Source organism: Anomaloglossus baeobatrachus, chromosome 5, assembly GCF_048569485.1.
Source record: "Anomaloglossus baeobatrachus isolate aAnoBae1 chromosome 5, aAnoBae1.hap1, whole genome shotgun sequence".
NCBI lineage: Eukaryota > Metazoa > Chordata > Amphibia > Anura > Aromobatidae > Anomaloglossus > Anomaloglossus baeobatrachus.
Genome location: NC_134357.1, coordinates 17926567 through 17948678, shown reverse-complemented (window position 1 = coordinate 17948678; position 22112 = coordinate 17926567). Strand labels below are relative to the sequence as shown.

General features: G+C 49.4%; 1 protein-coding gene across 1 annotated transcript in view; it reads right to left on the bottom strand.

Moving 5' to 3' along the window:
- Positions 1-1548: 1548 nt before the first annotated feature.
- The window catches only part of LOC142312562 (uncharacterized), a 60377-nt gene continuing 39813 nt past the window's right edge, over positions 1549-22112 (bottom strand). The window contains exons 6-11 of the mRNA XM_075351554.1: positions 8754-8843; positions 5682-5827; positions 5115-5294; positions 4741-4811; positions 3740-3844; positions 1549-2206 (exon numbers count right to left, since the gene is read on the bottom strand). Of these exons, the coding sequence (XP_075207669.1) occupies positions 2043-2206; positions 3740-3844; positions 4741-4811; positions 5115-5294; positions 5682-5827; positions 8754-8843 (756 nt within the window). The 3' untranslated portion in view covers positions 1549-2042. The remainder of the gene's footprint in view (positions 2207-3739; positions 3845-4740; positions 4812-5114; positions 5295-5681; positions 5828-8753; positions 8844-22112) is intronic.

Genomic DNA, 22112 nt, shown 5'->3' with positions numbered 1-22112 from the left:
GACTAGCCAGGTCGTCACAGGGACTACAACACGACACCCCCCCACCCCGAGATAGGCACATCAGCCAGACACAAAATCCTTGTTGCCTCCCACCAGGGGCTGATGTCCACACCAGGTGGGGTGGAGCCAGGCGGTTGGCCCCACCCACTGAGGAGTTCACAGTCCTGGAGGCGGGAAAGGAAGTTAGTGGAGTTCAGCTCGGGCAGAGCTCGAGTGCAGTTAGGGAAGTGGTAGTAGAGGAGCAAACTGACTGTGTCCGGGTACATGGCCCGAAAACCGAGAGCAAGGTTGGCAGACGGTGGTGGCCGTCTGCAGGAGAGGCAGATCAATGCAGAACCGTAGGACCGGGGACGGGCGGTGGCCCGCCGGTACTGAACCGGGGGGCAAAGTGAAGCCAGCACCATCCGGCAGGGCCTGCGGACCCCAACCAGGCTTGGAGTCGCCGTTAAACAGGTCAAATCCGTCAGTGACCGGAACCCCATGGGTTTCCAAACAGCCAAGACCCGATTGAAGGTAACCGTCCAACCAGCAAAAGGGAAATACAGCTACCGCCACAGCTAGAGTTCCCAGGGCCAGAGCCTGCGGGCAAAAGGGCTCCTCCGGCGCATATCCACACTGGGGAGCGGGTTACCGGTGGGAATCCATCGGGACCGAACATACACAAAAGGTGCAGGGAAAGGCAGCCACCACCAACTGTCCGGGAGAAACCACAGCAGCCGGCTGCGGGACCCGTCCATCCAGCCGTTTGTTTTACGAGAGACTTTGCATCCATTTGTGACTGAGTGAGTACAACCGTGCCATCCGGCACCGCGCTGCGCAGTCCAAGCGACCCTGCACCTTGCCAACCCTGCCTCCTCGTCACCTCTCCGGGCCCCGGGACCACCAACCCCCCTACCCACGGAGGGGAGAGAAACATCCCAGCTGCTCCCTACCATCGCTCCCGGGATCCACGTCAATAGCAGCGGTGGTGCCCAACCTCACCACAACCCGTGGGTGACGTCACGGACCAAATCCCCAAACCAAATTACCCCTTTCACGCACGGGCGAGGAGCGCCACTCAAGTCCCCGGATCCGGCCCACCGCTCGAGCCACCGAGCAGCAGCAGCAGCGCCGGACCCGAGCATGGTGAGCGCAGCGCCCAGCTGCCCGCGACAGTGCACATGTCCTAAAGCTGTGCGCACACGTTGAGTATTGGGTTGCAGAAATTTTTGCACCATTTGTGCATCTCTTGGCAGGAAAAAAGCAATAAAAAAAAAAAAGTGTTTTTTTCAGTGCTTTTACCTCGTTTTTCCAATTCAAGTCAATGAGTGAAAATAAAACACTGCAAGAATTGGCATTCTACAGATTATTTTCTGCACCAAATCTGCAAGGGGAAAACTCTGAACGTGTGCACGAGACTGCAGGATTCTCATGAACTTTGCAGGTATCAGGATTTGCTGCACTCAAAAACGCATAAAAAAGTGCTAAAAACACAATGTGTGCACACCATAAACGCCGCCACCTGCTGGCCATTCCCCATACATGACACAGAACTGCAGCGACACGGCGAAGGCTTGTAGACCAATTTATTACATTGACTGTCTCTTATTAGAGGCCGTTGTTACATGACTCTGAAGAAAAAAAAAAAAATTATGTCTGCACATTCTTATAAAATTTAACATAAAACTATTTACAGAGGTCGACAACCCTGGAAAGTGCTTAGACTTTGATTTTCTTAAATACATAAAGGCATTCGGAATGTATGAGAATTAAAAATATAAATACATTTATGTCTGGAGGAGAAATCGCGGCGTCCAGATTATTTTACAATGAGGCGGGGACCGTTCTGTGCAGTCCCTCTAAATGATTGCCGGGTGGGGGTGGACACAGAGCGGAGGCTATGTGCTTATGTTGCGAGTATTATAGATATACAGGACCCCATCCAACGCCAGGCTAGGCTGGATGAGGCCGAGCAGAGCAGCAGAACTTAGTGGGCATGGGTTGGTATTATAGTGCCAAAGAGTAAGGAAGAGGAACCAGAGAGCGGGTACGTCAGGCAGCGGTTAGTGGCCCTTGGCACCAGTGGGTTGCAGCTTGGCTCGAGCCGTCTGGAGTCTTTCTTCTTCTTGCAGGTTGCGAATGCAGGCGTTCCGGCTGATGGGCTGGACATTGCACTGTGGGAACCAACCAGACTGCTGGTCGGAGAGGCGGATACCGCGCAGCCATCCTGCAAAGAACAAAGAAGTAATTAGCATAGGAAACGCCCCCGAGGAGCAGACCTACATTTAAAGGAACCGTGTAGGAAACACCCCGGAGGAGCAAACATACATTTAAAGGATCAGTCAAGTCCCCATTACTTGGCCAATACCAAACATCTCCCACCAGTTATTACACCTTCCTAGTACTGGTGTCATTTAGTCACCTTTTAGGAATGGGGACGAATCGTGGAAGGGTTTCCGACACACACACACACACACACACATATAGATATACATTATATATATATATATATATATATATATATATATATATATATATATATATATATATATATATATACATACATATATACATATATATATATATATACATACATACATGCATAAATATAACATGAAAAAAAAAAAAATTATATATATAATAAATTTTTTTATATATATATATATATATATATATATATATATATATATATATATCTCTATCTATCTATATATCTATCTATATATCTCTATATATCTCTCTCATATATATATATATATTATTATACAATCTATACATCTATATATATAAAAAAAATTATATATATATTTTTGTTCATAATGTATTTTATATTTATATATATATATATTTATATTTATTTTTTATATAATATTTATTTTATATATACTTTATTTTATATGTGTTTGTATGTATATGTGTGTATAATATATATATATATTTTTCTTTTTTTGCAATTTTCACACGGGCCTCCAGGGCTGCTCTGGACTTGTGCCTCCTGTTCTTTACAAAAACACTTTTCATCAGTCTCATTATCATGACAGGCAGTATTATAATGACAGGTATATAGCTGATATCATACGATCCACCAATCACAATAGGTGGTCACCGCTGGCTCCGCGACCTTTGCACACGCTCAACATATGGGTCAATACAAAAGATAGGGAAACCTGTAAGTGTTCCGTTTGTCCACAGCACCCCTGCAGGGAAAATGAAGTATTACACAATTTCCCAGGACAGAAGTATATAGGATCGCTGTATCCACGGTCCAATATCAAACAGAGGACACTCTTGTATGAGCTCAGAATTCCTTAATAAAGTTTAAGGAACTTAGTGTTCTAAACTGGACAGTCCCTTTCAGACCAGAACAATATTATTCAGTGTTTTCAAGATGATATTTTCTATGAGAAAAATTGTTAAAACCCCAATAGCCTCATCCCTTTCACCAGCCGATGAGAATTACGGTTGTGTCTCATTGTCCTGCAATAACAGAATCTGGCCATCAGGGGGCAGCACTACACAATGGCTATTGTACTGGGGAAGTGGGGGGGCGGACACAGAGCCGAAGTGATCATCTCCACCTGGATGTGACCTAGGATACTAGTCATCAAATCCAAGTATTGGGGTGCGTTCACACAAGTTTTTTAGAGGTGGAGCAGTGACACCGGGGGGTGCAGGGGATGTGCTGCTGTATAACAGCTCCTGTGTGATCACCGACAATACAGCGATAAGGACAAGAAGCAAATCTGCACTGAACATTCACCGTCATCGCTGTTCTGTGTAATCATCAGTATATCGGCTTTCTCCAGGGACAGTTCATCATTTTCTCGTGCTTTATAGGACTTCAAACATTGCATCTGGGACCGACCTGAGACACAAAGGTAAGAAAATGCAGGAGAAGTGACCGATAAATACATGCACAGACTCCAACACGCACGGGTATATTCTCCTCTATAGGGGGCAGTATTATAGCAGTTATATTCTTGTATATAGGAGCAGTATTATAGCAGTTATATTCTTGTATATAGGAGCAGTATTATAGTAGTTATATTCTTGTACATAGGAGCAGTATTATAGTAGTTATATTCTTATATATAGGAGCAGTATTATAGTAGTTATATTCTTGTATATAGGGGCAGTATTATAGCAGTTATATTCTTGTATATAGGGGGCAGTATTATAGTAGTTATATTCTTGTATATAGGAGCAGTATTATAGTAGTTATATTCTTATATATAGGAGCAGTATTATAGTAGTTATATTCTTGTATATAGGGGCAGTATTATAGCAGTTATATTCTTGTACATAAGGGCAGTATTATAGTAGTTATATTCTTGTACATAGGGGCAGTATTATAGTAGTTATATTCTTGTACATAGGGGCAGTATTATAGTAGGTATATTCTTGTACATAGGGGGCAGTATTATAGTAGTTATATTCTTGTACATAGGGTCAGTATTATAGTAGTTATATTCTTGTACATAGGGGCAGTATTATAGTAGTTATATTCTTGTACATAGGGGGCAGTATAATAGTAGTTATATTCCTGTACATAGGGGCAGTATAATAGTAGTTATATTCCTGTACATAGGGGCAGTATTATAGTAGTTATATTCTTGTATATAGGAGCAGTATTATAGTAGTTATATTCTTATATATAGGAGCAGTATTATAGTAGTTATATTCTTGTATATAGGGGCAGTATTATAGCAGTTATATTCTTGTATATAGGGGGCAGCATTCTATTAGGTATATTCTTCTCACCGTGATCCCGCAGGAAATTGATCTCTTCTTTAGGTGGGGACAATGCACAGATCCATCTCAGTTTTTGGCTCCTGGAACAGGTAAATAATGTGAATTGATATTTGTTTGGGAAAACATTTCTTAATATAGAATTCCTTGATGATATAGACTCGCACCACATGATAATATTATAGGAATATCATAAAGCAGATACAATGTATCACTCTTATTACAATAACGGAATGTTCTGGACATTCTATCTGCAGATACATTGTAATAAATGATCAGGACGGGGGAGACTTGTGCTGAGGTCCCCATTGCTTTCGGCCTCTGCTTGCTGTCAGTGAATGTCTGTCAATCATTTTATCCACCCTTTATAATATGAAGGGACTCACTGTGTCTCCGTCCTGAAGATGAACTCGGTCTCCCGCAGGTCGTGGTAGGAGTCCCGTCCCATCGCAGCAGAATCATTCAGGAAGACGCGGAATATGTTTTTCTGGTTGGAGTGAAGTTTAATTTCACATCGTTCCACTCTGAAGTCGGACGCGTGATCAAATACGACAAAACGTCCGCCCCTAAGGAAAGAAATCAGCAATTGCATCATGTATGGTGCAATCTCCATCAGTCCCATAGACAATGAACGCAGCGGGGCGCACATCTCGTGATCGGTGCTCGCACCCCCAAGTTGTCACCTGCAGGGATTTATTGCAATCTTATTATTTCTGGATATTGGCCATACGCATAGTATATAAATCGGAAGACGTTGTATGGAGCAGGCTCAGGAGCTGAACTCCTATGCAGGTGCTATGCTAAAATGAAACGATGGGTGCAGCGTAACACCATAGACGCTACGGTCAGTGGGTTAGGAAGGGAATTTAGGCATTCAGGGATCGATGCTGCTGGGATGGAGGACACCGGGGACCTGACAGGCTCTCCGGGTATAGAAAGTGTAAAAGACTCACTCTCTGACGCGGGACAGCAGCAGACAGTCATTGAAGAGATGCAGGTACACCGGCCGAGTGCTGACCTTCCATTTAGAATTGTACTCCAAAGCTGTGACCTCCCCGTGTTTAACAAGACGCCGCGACTGCGAGATGAGGGGGAAGATCTGTAATATAAAGCATAAGACTCAGCAATCCCTGAAAAACCAGACTGGCCCAATTACATGTAATACTCCAGAGCTGCACTCACTATTCTGCTGATACAGTCACTGTGTACATACATTACATTACTGAGTTACCTCCTGTATTATCCTCCAGAGCTGCACTCACTATTCTGCTGGTGCAGTCACTGTGTACATACATTACATTACTGATCCTGAGTTACCTCCTGTATTATACTCCAGAGCTGCACTCACTATTCTGCTGGTGGAGTCACTGTGTACATACATTACATTACTGATCCTGAGTTACCTCCTGTATTATACTCCAGAGCTGCACTCACTATTCTGCTGGTGCAGTCACTGTGTACATACATTACATTACTGATCCTGAGTTACCTCCTGTATTATCCTCCAGAGCTGCACTCACTATTCTGCTGGTGCAGTCACTGTGTACATATATTAATTACTGATCCTGAGTTACCTCCTGTATTATACTCCAGAGCTGCACTCACTATTCTGCTGGTGCAGTCACTGTGTACATACATTACTGATCCTGCATTATACTCCAGAGCTGCACTCACTATTCTGCTGGTTCAGTCACTGTGCACATACATTACATTACTGATCCTGAGTTACCTCCTGTATTATCCTCCAGAGCTGCACTCACTATTCTGCTGGTTCAGTCATTGTGTTATACTCCAGTATGTTATGCTGATCACATCATCCAGAAACAGGAGATTGTGTCAAGAACAGAAGCAGAAATACCCGAAACCCGAGAATTAAAGATTAAGATGAAATCAAAGATAATAGAATTTCTCACCGGAGCAGAACCTGACAAAGGGAATAACAAACAATGAGGCCTGAGGTGATAGCGGTATATACCATAGCGCTAACCCCACAGGTATATACCATAGCGCTAACCCCACAGGTATATACCACAGCGCTAACCCCACAGGTATATACCACAGCGCTAACCCCACAGGTATATACCACAGCGCTAACCCCACAGGTATATACCATAGCGCTAACCCCACAGGTATATACCATAGCGCTAACCCCACAGGTATATACCATAGCGCTAACCCCACAGGTATATACCATAGCGCTAACCCCACAGGTATATACCATAGCGCTAACCCCACAGGTATATACCATAGCGCTAACCCCACAGGTATATACCATAGCGCTAACCCCACAGGTATATACCATAGCGCTAACCCCACAGGTATATACCATAGCGCTAACCCCACAGGTATATACCATAGCGCTAACCCCACAGGTATATACCATAACGCTAACCCCACAGGTATATACCACAGCGCTAACCCCACAGGTATATACCACAGCGCTAACCCCACAGGTATATACCACAGCGCTAACCCCACAGGTATATACCACAGCGCTAACCCCACAGGTATATACCACAGCGCTAACCCCACAGGTATATACCATAGCGCTAACCCCACAGGTATATACCATAGCGCTAACCCCACAGGTATATACCATAGCGCTAACCCCACAGGTATATACCATAGCGCTAACCCCACAGGTATATACCATAGCGCTAACCCCACATGTATACACCCTTGCGCTGTCACCGCCTCATTCTGTGTCTTTTCTCTTTGTCCTGTTTTGGTGAGAAACTATAATTTTATGCAGCTTTATCTTGGATTCTTGTGTTTCGGGTATTTCTGCTCCTCTTTTATAGTCACTGTATTTTGGTTCTGGATGATGCGATCGGCAGAACCGCATTTTAGATTGAAGCATCATATATTTTCCGTGCATTGCTTTCCCAGATAAAACATTGTGTTTATCTGCATTTACCCTAGCGCAGAGTTCCTTTTAAATATACTTAGAGAGGAGCCGTACTTGTGCACTCACAAACCATCTTCATGCTGCTTACATAGCGTTTTATACTCCAGAGCTGCATTCACTGTTCTGCTGGGTATTTTTGCTAATATCAAGCCTGCAGACATCACTTCCCAGAAAGCAGATCATCATGTCACGCTCGGGACAGACTATGAAGAGGCCGGGAATGCCGAGAAATTTTTACTTTTCCTAAATGATTTTGTGCCGGCTGCTTTAGCTCAGTCACTTAAAATCAAGGCCCAGGGCGTCACCTCTTCAGAGGAGCCAGGAGCTACGCCCCCCACCGAGGAGCCAGGAGCTACGCCCCCCACCGAGGAGCCAGGAGGGACGCCCCCCACCGAGGAGCCAGGAGGGACCCCCCCCACCGAGGAGCCAGGAGCTACGCCCCCCACCGAGGAGCCAGGAGCTACGCCCCCCACCGAGGAGCCAGGAGCTACGCCCCCCACCGAGGAGCCAGGAGCTACGCCCCCCACCGAGGAGCCAGGAGGGACGCCCCCCACCGAGGAGCCAGGAGGGACCCCCCCACCGAGGAGCCAGGAGCTACGCCCCCCACCGAGGAGCCAGGAGCTACGCCCCCCACCGAGGAGCCAGGAGCTACGCCCCCCACCGAGGAGCCAGGAGCTACGCCCCCCACCGAGGAGCCAGGAGGGACGCCCCCCCACCGAGGAGCCAGGAGGGACCCCCCCCACCGAGGAGCCAGGAGCTACGCCCCCCACCGAGGAGCCAGGAGCTACGCCCCCCACCGAGGAGCCAGGAGCTACGCCCCCCACCGAGGAGCCAGAAGCTACGCCCCCCACCGAGGAGCCAGGAGCTACGCCCCCCACCGAGGAGCCAGGAGCTACGCCCCCCACCGAGGAGCCAGGAGCTACGCCCCCCACCGAGGAGCCAGGAGCTACGCCCCCCACCGAGGAGCCAGGAGCTACGCCCCCCACCGAGGAGCCAGGAGGGACCCCCCCACCGAGGAGCCAGGAGGGACCCCCCCCACCGACGAGCCAGGAGGGACCCCCCCACCGACGAGCCAGGAGGGACCCCCTCCACCGACGAGCCAGGGACACACACTCACCTTACACTCAAACTGTATCTTCTGGTTGAGTAAAATCAGCTCCTCGGTGTCCTTCATCCTCTGCACACTCTCATTACAGTCTCTTATCAACTGAGAAAGAAAAGAGGCACAAACACAGGATTAAAAGATCCACCATCCACATAAAGTGAAGGTTTGGGTTTCTTTTAGACGTTATAAAGCCCCATGCACTCGCTGCAGTTTTTGTCCTGTTTTTGTCCTGTTTTTGGATGCAGTTTTTGTCTTGTTTTTGGATGCAGTTTTTGTCTTGTTTTTGGATGCAGTTTTTGTCCTGTTTTTGGATGCAGTTTTTGTCTTGTTTTTGGATGCAGTTTTTGTCCTGTTTTTGGATGCAGTTTTTGTCTTGTTTTTGGATGCAGTTTTTGTCCTGTTTTTGGATGCAGTTTTTGTCTTGTTTTTGGATGCAGTTTTTGTCTTGCTTTCGGATGCAGTTTTTGGCATTTCCTTCCGCAGCAAAGTCTGAGATTTCAGGTGAAAAGCCTCAGATTTTTGGTATTCAGTTTCCTGCACGTTTTTTTGTCTGCAGTTTTGTGGTGACCACAAAACTGCAAAATATGAATTATTTTGCATTTTTCCCTGCATTTTTTAACCTATTAATTAAAACAAAAGGCATTATAAAAAATTTATGGAAAACGCATGAAAAACATATGCATTTGGATGCATTTTTGGGCCACAGGCTGCGGTTTTGTGCTTGTTGTCAGTGAATGAGAACATTCTTACGTATTCTCATCCGGATAGTTTGTTACAATTTCTCAACTTGTGTAAAATGTTTTGCTCAATGAGAATTGTATCTGTGAGACGTACTAGATCTGTACGGGTTTTCTAGAAGTACGAGGCTGTGTCCACAAGGAGAGTTTGCGGAGTATTTGGAGCTCACAAGTTTTGAGAAGTGTTGAGATTGGGAAAGTTGCGATCAGTTGCTGATCTGTGAGAACGTCGCCTTAGGAGGGGTCTCTTCACTGACTGAATATTTTAAGACAGGAACATCCTTTTATATGAATGTAGAGAACTAAATATTGTGGCTATATCCAGTGAAGACGCTCCGATCGGAGCTGGATCAGCAGAGGGTTTGTTACAGTGTAGCAGTAACGAGAGCTTCATATTTGTCAACAGCGGATACAAATGTAGCAAATGCTCAGATGTAGCAGGTACTGGGATAGGAGAAGTCCTGGGCTGGGGTTTATGGTTAATTTTACTACATACTACAATACTGCGGTATAGCACAACTATCGCAGGGCCAAATCCCATAGGGGGAAAAGAAAAAAAAAAAATATATATATAATTTTTTTTTTTTAAAAAGACAAAAGGTTTAATATATTTATATATTGTATTTGTCAAAGTCAAGTTCACAACAATCTGCTGAAAATAAGATTCATCTAATATAGAATGCAGAGCGTGTGTGCGTGTGTCATATATATATTATACTAGAAGGTGGCCCGATTCTACGCATCGGGTATTCTAGAATTTACGTATTGTGTAGTTAATGTATGATTTTTGTTATATATATATAGATGTTGTTGTGTGTAGTTACCAAGTGTTTGTGTAGGGGCTGTACATGTTCTGGGTGTTGTCTGGGTGTGGCGGGGGGTGAGAGCGGTGTTGTATGTGTGTTGTGTGTGTTGCGTTGTTTGTGGAGCGCTGTGTGTCTGTAGCGTTGTGTGTGTGTTGCGCGGTTTGTGTGGGTGTGGTGTGTTTTGGGGGGAGGTATGTTTTGTGCAATGTGTGTGTTGCGTGGTATGTGCGTATATTTATGTATGCCGCGGTGTTTGTGTGTTGGGTATTGTGTGTGTGCAGCGTTGTCTGTGTGTGAGGGTGTCTGTGTAGGGCGGTGTTTGTGGTTCCCAGTGTGTGTGTGGTGTGTTGTGTGTGTGTTGGGGGGAGGTGTGCACCTCCCATCGTGCTCCATCCCCCATGCTGCGCACCCCCCATCGTGCTCCATCCGCCATGCTGCGCACTCCCAAACGTGCTCCATCCGCCATGCTGCGCACTCCCAAACGTGCTCCATCCCCCATGCTGCACCAGCATCAGCCTCTCTGCCCCCAGCATCAGCCTCTCTCCTTCCAGCCTCCCCCAGCATCAGCCTCCCCCAGCATCAGCCTCTCTCCTCCCAGCCTCCCCCTCCCAGCCTCCCCCAGCATCAGCCTCCCCCTCCCAGCCTCCCCCAGCATCAGCCTCCCCCTCCCAGCCTCCCCCAGCATCAGCCTCCCCCAGCATCAGCCTCCCCCAGCATCAGCCTCTCTCATCCCAGCCACCCCCAGCATCAGCCTCCCCCAGCATCAGCCTCTCTCATCCCAGCCACCCCAGGCATCAGCCTCCCCCAGCATCAGCCTCTCTCCTCCCAGCCTCCCCCCAGCATCAGCCTCCCCCAGCATCAGCCTCTCTCCTCCCAGCCTCCCCCCAGCATCAGCCTCCCCCAGCATCAGCCTCTCTCCTCCCAGCCTCCCCCAGCATCAGCCTCCCCCAGCATCAGCCTCCCCCTCCCAGCCTCCCCCAGCATCAGCCTCTCTCCTCCCAGCCTCCCCCAGCATCAGCCTCCCCCAGCATCAGCCTACACCCTCCCAGCCTCCCCCAGCATCAGCCTACACCCTCCCAGCCTCCCCCAACATCAGCCTCCCCCAGCATCAGCCTCTCTCCTTCCAGCCTCCCCCAGCATCAGCCTCCCCCAGCATCAGCCTCTCTCATCCCAGCCACCCCCAGCATCAGCCTCCCCCAGCATTAGCCTCTCTCCTCCCAGCCTCCCCCAGCATCAGCCTCCCCCAGCATTAGCCTCTCTCCTCCCAGCCTCCCCCAGCATCAGCCTCCCCCAGCATCAGCCTACACTCTCCCAGCCTCCCCCCAACATCAGCCTCTCCCTCCCAGCCTTCCCCAGGATCAGGCTCTCTCCTCCCAGCCTCCTCCAGCACGCCGTGCTCCTCTGCCGACACTCACAGATCCGATCGCATACACTCTCACACACACACACACACACACGATCGCATACACTCACACCCACCCGATCGCATACACTCACACCCACCCGATCGCATACACTCACACCCACCCGATCGCATACACTCACACCCACCCGATCGCATACACTCACACACACCCGATCGCATACACTCACACACACCCGATCGCATACACTCACACACACCCGATCGCATACACTCACACACACCCGATCGCATACACTCACACACACCCGATCGCATACACTCACACACACCCGATCGCATACACTCACACACACCCGATCGCATACACTCACACACACCCGATCGCATACACTCACACACACACACATTGACGATATTGCACATACGCGCGCGCTCACTCACAACATCTGGAGATACCACATGCTTCTGGCCATGTGATCCTCCGGCAGGTCCTGGAAGCTCACAGCACAGTATCGCGGCCGAGAAGCAAGCGATATCTCCGGATGCTGTGAGTGTGTGGATGCAATCTGATGTGTGTGTGAGAGTGAGTGTGATCTGATGTGTGTGTGTGTGTGTGTGTGTGTGTCTGTTGTTATGTGTGTGCGTGTGGATGTTCCGCCGCTGCAGGACCTTGATGCGCTGGTAACTATGCTACCATGGTTACCAGCGCATCCCGTCCCCCACTCGCACGGGAGCCCACACCAGCATACGGCGGCAAACCCCAGCAATGCGAGGGTTTGTGTCAAGGGGTTGGCGGCGTATGCTGGTGTGGGCTCCCGGGGGTACAGTACTCACCTGGGAGTCGTGTCTCCGTGTCAGTTCGGGGGATGCGTGCGGGGGGCGGGGCCAGAGCGAGTGTGCATTGCGTGAGGGGGGCGGGGCGTGGCCGAGTTGCCAATACGTGCAGGGTGCCGGGGCGAGAGGCCAATCCGTGTGGGGGGCGGAGCCTGTGCGAGCGGCCGGCCAATCCATGTGGGGGGGAGCCAGGGCAAGCGACCAATCCGTGCGGGGGGGCGGGGCCATGGCGAGGCCAGCGGCCAATCCGCTTTGTGTCACCGTAAGGACACAATTTTGGAGCAAGTCAGACAGACAGAATAAGGCTATATATTATATATATATATATATATATATATATATATATATATATATATATATATATATATATATATATATATATATATATATATATTGTGAGGCAGTGACAGGGGTAATATTTGAAGACCGCTATGTGTCCCCCCAGAATGTTTCTGGAAACCCTCTGAGTTTGCTATAGCTATTACTGGGAGTATAGCACAAAGGGTAACAGGGAGACAGATCCCTCCTCCCAGTCCAGGTTTTGTAGCAATCCTCATGTCCGGCATTTTCATTTAAAATCATGCAGAGCACAGCAGGGTGTGTCTCAGTTGAGAGCCAGGCTTGGTGAAGCTAACACACGCTGTGTGAGCTGGGCTGGCTCTGTGTGGAGTGAACACAGGCCAAGAGTGTGAGCCTAGGAGAACCTTACACAGATCCCTGCGGTTAACGGGGTCCCAAGGTAACAAGACTTTTTGATGCAAAGAATTTGTCTATATGCACCGGCTGTGATCCGGAAGAGACTTTGACTGTGGGAAATTGGATCTATTTATGCTGCAACAATAAATAGACTGTTGGTGTGAACACGCTGCTGCCTCACGTTTTTGCCCAAACAACGCTGCTACCTCACATTATGGTGGAGAATGCGGGCATGGCAGCCTGGTTGCTAAGGGCAATGGCCTAAGAAGTACTTACCCGGTGGATCGGCGGGTCCACGAAGCATGCAGGCGTTGCAGCCTGGTTGCTAGGGGCAACAACCCAGTTTTCACATGCTTATGATCAAGCCTGCAAAGTTACAGTTTACCTCAGCAGCCACTATGGAGGATCTTGTAAAGTAGCTGGCCCAGTCTACTGCTCAACTACAGCAGGTTTTTGCACAAACCAGTGCACAACAGCAACAGGCTAATGCTCAGCACCAGCGGGCGTTAGCTCAGCACCAGGAGACAAACAGCTTGTTGACTAAACAGCTTTCTGCTTTGCGAGAAGCGCTCCCAGCGGTAACTCCAGGTCATCCAGTCCTTCCTGCGGCCCAGGACAGAGTAAGGGCGGCACTTACAAAGATGAGTGCAGAGGACGACCCAGAAGCCTTTCTCTCCGTGTTTGAGAGGACCGCTGAGCGAGAGAAATTGTCTACCGACCGTTGGACTGATGTCGTGGCCCCGTTCTTGGTAGGTGAACCCCAAAAAGCCTACCTGGATCTCAGCACGGAGGATGCCAAGGACTATGGCATACTGAAAGGTGAGATCCTTGCACGAATGGGGGTTAACACTTATCTCCGGGCCCAACGAGTGAACCAGTGGTCCTTTGAGGAGGGAAAACCTGCACGCTCACAGGCCCATGTCTTACTGGACCTTGTAAAAAAATGGCTGCAGCCGGAGACCTTGAACCCCGGACAGATGATTGAGCGGGTGGTGATTGAACGGTTTGTGCGGACTTTGCCAGCCCCCATTCAACGGTGGGTGGGACAGGGGGACCCCCGGTACCCTAGACCAGCTAGTGAATTTGGTGGAACGCTACACAGCTACCCAGGAGTTGGTCCGGGACTCTGCTTCACGGCGGGCACTCCGTAGGGATACGCCCCCTTCACAGTTGGTAAAAGACTCCCGTCCCTCCTCGTGTGCTGTCCCGTCTTCAGCCCTGGCAGAGAGTAAACCCCAGACTAAGGTTAGCCGGAGTCGCGGTTCCCCAAAGTCAGACACCCGAAACAGGGACACCTCTGCTGTTATGTGCTGGCGGTGCCATCAGCTCGGGCATGTGATGGCACAGTGCCCACTCACATCAGAACCCATGGACTGCCGGTACGCTCGCCGGGTATCAATGTACGCCCATACTGTTTGTACCGCAAGCACTGTTACTATGGGGGAGGAGCCCCATCTCTGCAAAGTACGTGTTAATGGCTATACAGCAGAGGCTTTGTTGGACTCAGGAAGTTTAGTGACTCTTGTACATGCCTCCTTGGTCTCCGGGGAAAACCCTACGGGACATAAAGTAGGGGTACTTTGTATTCATGGAGACCTACGTGAATACCCTATGGAAAGGGTCACCATTGCTACCTCATGTGGAGAGGTTCAACATGAAGTGGGGGTGATGAAAAGACTTCCATATGCTGTTATTTTGGGAAGAGACTTGCCCCTGTTCTGGACATTATGTGGGAGGCGACCTAGCCCTCCGAGGTGTATGATTGAACCAGGCCCTGAGCCGGACGATCCCGACTCAGGGATACCTGCCGTAGGGGTCACCAGTATAGGGACGGAGTGTAACCCTGCCAGGTTCCCCCTAGAGGTTATGGCAGGAGGGGTTGAGCCACCCGAGGCAATCCCGGAGTTGAACGTGTCTCCAGATAATTTCGGAACCGCACAGCTCCGGGACCCCACATTGGCTCCTGGACGTGGAAATGTACAGGTAATTGATGGGGTACCCCAGCAGCCTGGTGCCAGGCTGGAAACTCCCTACATGGCTCTAAAGCGAGAGCTGCTCTATCAGGTTGATACAATCCGGGGGGAAATAGTGGAACAGTTGGTGGTCCCTCAGCCGTACCGCCGTCAGACCTTGGAATTGGCTCATAACCACCTAATGAGTGGGCACCTAGGTGAAGAGAAAACGCGGGAACGCATGTTTCAGCGGTTTTAGTGGCCAGGGGTCGGCGCAGAAATCAAGAGGTTCTGTGAGTCCTGCCCAGTTTGTCAGTTGACCGCACCAACGCACCGTTTCCGTAGTCCTCTGATACCTTTACCCATTATAGAGGTGCCTTTTGAGCGGATTGCTATGGATCTGATCGGACCCATTGTAAAATCAGCCCGTGGTCACCAGCACATCCTGGTAGTGATGGATTACGCGACACGTTATCCGGAGGCCATTCCACTACGTCACACCTCGGCGAGGCTTATTGCTCGGGAGTTGTTTGCTATGTTCTGTCGCGTGGGGTTACCCAAAGAAATCCTGACCGATCAGGGCACTCCCTTTATGTCTAAAATTACAAAGGAACTGTGCAAACTCCTCCAGATCAAGCAGCTACGCACGTCGGTGTACCATCCCCAGACTGATGGTCTAGTGGAACGTTTTAATAAAACTCTAAAGGCTATGTTGAAAAAGGTGGTCTCCAAAGAGGGGAAAGATTGGGACATGTTATTGCCCTATTTAATGTTCGCTATCCGCGAGGTCCCACAATCTTCCACCGGGTTCTCGCCATTTGAGTTACTGTATGGCAGACATCCGCGGGGACTGCTGGATATAGTTAAGGAAACTTGGGAACAGGAGCCCACCCCTCACAAAAGCACAGTGGAATACGTTATGGGTATGCAGGATCGTATCACGGCAATAATGCCCATTGTTAAAGAGCATTTGCTGGATGCTCAGGCAGCCCAAAGTACTCAGTATAATAGAAAGGCCTCCATCAGGTCTTTTAAACCGGGAGATCGTGTCTTAAGCCCACTTTACACGTTGCAATTAGTTGTACAATCGCATTTGCGATGTGACACGCCCAGGTTGCATACGGGATCTTATGAGATTTCACGTTGGTCGTTCATTTGCTGTCACACGAGCGTTAGTAGTCTATGTTAAATTGGTCAATTTTGTGTGCGATCCTTTAGATCATGTGTTCCGTGACGTATGCATTGGGCACCTTTTTTTTTTTTTTTTATTGACTTGCCAAGCGTGTGTAATGTGTAGGGATGCGTTTTTACTATGTCATCTGCCATTCAGCTCTGCTACATGGCCGCTAACAGCAGACACAGACAGCCATGTAGCAGAGCTGAATGGCAGATGACAGCAGACACAGACAGCCATGTAGCAGAGCTGAATGGCAGATGACAGCAGACACAGACAGCCATGTAGCAGAGCTGAATGGCAGATGACAGCACACACAGACAGAGCCGCACTGTCAGAATGAACTCGGGTGAACTTCACCCGACTTCATGGTCATGCTGCGGCTCTGTCTGTGCCGCGTCCTGATTAGCGGTCACCTGTGAAGGACTCACCGGTGACCGCTAATCTCCTAAGTGACTGAAGTTAGCAGCCCTCTCTCATACTCACCAATCCCCGATCTCCGGCGCTGCACGGCGTTCACACTGCTCCGGCGGCTTTTACTGTTTTGAAAAAGCCGGCCGCCCATTAAACAATCTGGTATTCCCTGCTTTCCACGCCCACCGGCGCCTATGATTGGTTACAGTGAGACACGCCCCCCACGCTGAGTGACAGGTGTCACACTGCACCCAATCACAGCAGCCGGTGGGCGTGTCTATACTGTGTATTGAAATAAATAATTAAATAATTAAAAAAAAACGGCGTGCGGTTCCCCCCAATTTTAAAACCAGCCAGATAAAGCCATACGGCTGAAGGCTGGTATTCTCAGGATGGGGAGCTCCACGTTATGGGGAGCCCCCCAGCCTAACAATATCAGCCAACAGCCGCCCAGAATTGCCGCATACATTATATGCGACAGTTCTGGGACTGTACCCGGCTCTTCCCGATTTGCCCTGGTGCGTTGGCAAATCGGGGTAATAAGGAGTTATTGGCAGCCCATAGCTGCCAATAAGTCCTAGATTAATCATGTCAGGCGTCTATGAGACACCCTCCATGATTAATCTGTAAGTGACAGTAAAAAAACACACACACATGAAAAAATCCTTTATTAGAAATAAAAAACACAAACACATTCCCTCATTACCAATTTATTAACCCCCGACAAACCCTCCATGTCCGGCGTACTCCACAGTCCTCCAGCGTCGCGTCCAGCTCTGCTGCATGCAGGTGACAGGAGCAGCAGCAGACACCGCCGCTCCGGTCACCTCCACGCAGCTAATGAAGACAGCCGGCGATCAGCTGAGCTGTCACTGAGGTTACCCGCTGTCACTGGATCCATCGGTGGATGCAGCGGTGGCCGCGGGTAACCTCAGTTACAGCTCAGCTGATCGCGCTACTCACCTCCGCTCCGGTCAGCTCCAGTCAGCAACTGAGGTGAGTAGCGCGATCAGCTGAGCGGTCACTGAGCTTACCCGCGGCCACCGCTGCATCCACCGCTGGATCCAGTGACAGCGGGTAACCTCAGTGACAGCTCAGCTGATCGCCGGCTGTCTTCATTACCTGCGTGGAGGTGACCGGAGCGGCGGTGTCTTCTGCTGCTCCTGTCACCTCCATGCAGCAGAGCTGGACGCGACGCTGGAGGACTGTGGAGTACGCCGGACATGGAGGGTTTGTCGGGGGTTAATAAATTGGTAATGAGGGAATGTGTTTGTGTTTTTTATTTCTAATAAAGGATTTTTTCATGTGTGTGTGTTTTTTTTACTGTCACTTACAGATTAATCATGGAGGGTGTCTCATAGACGCCTGACATGATTAATCTAGGACTTATTGGCAGATATGGGCTGCCAATAACTCCTTATTACCCCGATTTGCCAACGCACCAGGGCAAATCGGGAAGAGCCGGGTACAGTCCCAGAACTGTCGCATATAATGTATGCGGCAATTCTGGGCGGCTGTTGGCTGATATTGTTAGGCTGGGGGGCTCCCCATAACGTGGAGCTCCCCATCCTGAGAATACCAGCCTTCAGCCGTATGGCTTTATCTGGCTGGTTTTAAAATTGGGGGGAACCGCACGCCGTTTTTTTTAATTATTTAATTATTTATTTCAATACACAGTATAGACACGCCCACCGGCTGCTGTGATTGGGTGCAGTGTGACAGCTGTCACTCAGCGTGGGGGCGTGTCTCACTGTAACCAATCATAGGCGCCGGTGGGCGGGGAAAGCAGGGAATACGAAATTGTTTAATGGGCGGCCGGCTTTTTCAAAACAGTAAAAGCCGCCGGAGCAGTGTGAATGCCGTGCAGCGTCGGGGATCGGGGATCGGTGAGTATATGAGAGAGGGGGATAGACTGACATGGACAGAGAGAGAGGGACAGAGATAGTGACCGACTGACAGAGATTAGTGAATGACAGACATTGTGAGGCGCTTCAGAATGCAGCTTTTCAGCTGCGCTCTGAAGCGGACCTTTTTTAAGCTGCGGTGCAGAGCGCACACCTGCGCACATAGCATCAGACACCGAAATCGTATGAGGGATGTCACACGTTACAATTCACTAGGTTCGTGCAACAAAACGCTCAATTCTAGAGAATGATACGATGTGTTTGCGATCAACGGTTTTGCGTTCAATCCTGATCGCAAGTAGATGTCACACGCAGATACCTCACAAACGATGCCGGATGTGCGTCACTTACAACTTGACCCCAACGACGGATTGTGAGATATATTGAAGCGTGTGTAGCGGGCTTTAGTCCTAATACCTACTGCAGAAAGTAAGTTCTTAGCCAAATGGCAAGGTCCCTATGAGATCCGGGAGAAAGTGGGGGAAGTAAACTATAAGGTGTATCAGCCAGGTAGAAGAAAACCAGAGCAAATCTACCATGTAAACCTGCTGAAGGCGTGGAAAGACAGGGAATGTATGGTGGCTGACGTAACGTTGGACCTAACCTTTTCAGGTGCCTTGACAACAACAAAGGAGGAGTCCCCTGATGATGAATTGGGAGTGAGGATAGGGGATTCTCTCTCAAAACAGCAGAGACGGGAGTCTCGGAGGTTAGTGCAGCGGAATACGGATGTGTTCTCAAGCCTACCAGGCTGAACAACCGTAATCCACCATGATATTGTCACCGAGCCTCAAGTAAGGGTACGCCTGAGGCCATACCGGGTACCAGAGGCTCGTAGGCAAGCCATTGCGGAGGAGGTAAAAAAGATGCTCCAACTAGGGGTTATTGAAAAATCCACGAGCGAATGGGCCAGTCCCATTGTGCTGATCCCGAAACCAGATGGTTCTTTAAGATTCTGTAATGACTTCCGAAAGTTAAATGAGGTTCGAAATTTGATATGTATCCCATGCCCAGGGTCGACGAGCTGATAGAGAGACTGGGACGGGCCCAGTACTTCACGACTCTCGATCTCACTAAAGGTTACTGGCAGGTGCCGCTGACAGAGGCGGCAAAAGAAAAGACCGCTTTTGTCACGCCAGGGGGGCTCTATCACTATGTCGTCTTGCCATTTGGTTTACATGGGGCTCTGGCCACGTTTCAGAGATTAATGGACATAGTGTTAGAACCCCATCAACCATATGCCTCCGCATATTTGGATGACATCATCATCTATAGCAGTGACTGGAGCACCCACTTATCTCAGGTACAAGCGGTAGTGGATTCGCTCAGAGCTGCTGGTCTGACGGCGAATCCAAGCAAATGTGCTATGGGTCTCAAAGAAGCCCGTTACTTGGGGTATGTGATAGGCCAAGGGGTTATCAAGCCACAAGTAAACAAAATCGAAGCCATTCAAAACTGGCCTCGTCCCCTTACCACAAAACAGGTAAGAGCCTTTCTGGGTATAATGGGGTATTACCGACGATTCATACCCAATTTTGCTGGAAGGTCGGCGCCTTTGACCGGTCTCTTAAAAGGGAAGAAGTCGGTCATGGTCCACTGGACTACACAAGCAGAGGAAGCCTTTCAGGCGCTAAAGATAGTCCTATGTTGTCAGCCTGTCCTTGTCAACCCTGACTTTCAAAAGGAGTTTATAGTACAGGCAGATGCCTCTGAGGTGGGTCTGGGGGGAGTTTATAGTACAAGCAGATGCCTCTGAGGTGGGTCTGGGGGGAGTTTATAGTACAGGCAGATGCCTCTGAGGTGGGTCTGGGGGGAGTTTATAGTACAGGCAGATGTCTCTGAGGTGGGTCTGGGGGGAGTTTATAGTACAGGCAGATGCCTCTGAGGTGGGTCTGGGGGGAGTTTATAGTACAGGCGGATGCCTCTGAGGTGGGTCTGGGGGGAGTTTATAGTACAGGCAGATGTCTCTGAGGTGGGTCTGGGGGGAGTTTATAGTACAGGCAGATGCCTCTGAGGTGGGTCTGGGGGGAGTTTATAGTACAGGCGGATGCCTCTGAGGTGGGTCTGGGGGGAGTTTATAGTACAGGCAGATGTCTCTGAGGTGGGTCTGGGGGGAGTTTATAGTACAAGCAGATGCCTCTGAGGTGGGTCTGGGGGGAGTTTATAGTACAGGCAGATGCCTCTGAGGTGGGTCTGGGGGGAGTTTATAGTACAGGCAGATGCCTCTGAGGTGGGTCTGGGGGGAGGTATAGTACAGGCAGATGTCTATGAGGTGGGTCTGGGGGGAGTTTATAGTACAGGCAGATGTCTATGAGGTGGGTCTGGGGGGAGTTTATAGTACAAGCAGATGCCTCTGAGGTGGGTCTGGGGGGAGTTTATAGTACAGGCAGATGTCTCTGAGGTGGGTCTGGGGGGAGTTTATAGTACAGGCAGATGCCTCTGAGGTGGGTCTGGGGGGAGTTTATAGTACAGGCAGATGCCTCTGAGGTGGGTCTGGGGGGAGTTTATAGTACAGGCAGATGCCTCTGAGGTGGGTCTGGGGGGAGTTTATAGTACAGGCAGATGCCTCTGAGGTGGGTCTGGGGGGAGTTTATAGTACAGGCAGATGCCTCTGAGGTGGGTCTGGGGGAGTTTATAGTACAGGCAGATGCCTCTGAGGTGGGTCTGGGGGGAGTTTATAGTACAGGCAGAGGCCTCTGAGGTGGGTCTGGGTGCAGTTCTGTCCCAGGAGGTAGATGGAGAAGAGCATCCGGTCACCTATTTGAGTAGAAAACTCACCCCGGCAGAGAAGAACTATAGCATAGTGGAGAAGGAGTGCCTGGCCATAAAATGGGCTCTGGAATCCCTCCGCTACTACCTGCTGGGGCGACACTTTCGCCTGGTGACGGACCACTCCCCTTTGGTCTGGATGAGGAATGCTAAGGAGAGGAATGCTAGAGTCACCAGGTGGTTTCTCTCCTTGCAGAACTTTCACTTTTCTATGGAACACCGGGCTGGTAGGTTGCGGGGCAATGCGGATGCCCTGTCCAGAGGTCCCTGTATGTTGGCAAAAGTTCAACCCCGCCCGTTTGAACTGAGGGGGGGGATATGTGAGGCAGTGACAGGGGTAATATTTGAAGACCGCTATGTGTCCCCCAGAATGTGTCTGGAAACCCTCTGAGTTTGCTATAGCTATTACTGGGAGTATAGCACAAAGGGTAACAGGGAGACAGATCCCTCCTCCCAGTCCAGGTTTTGTAGCAATCCTCATGTCCGGCATTTTCGTTTAAATCAAAGAATTTGTCTATATGCACCGGCTGTGATCCGGAAGAGACTTTGACTGTGGGAAATTGGATCTATTTATGCTGCAACAATAAATAGACTGTTGGTGTGAACACGCTGCTGCCTCACAATATGTAATATGTAATATATAATATATTAATGTGTGTGTGTGTGTATATATATATATATATATATATATATATATTTTGTGTGTGTGTGTGTGTGTG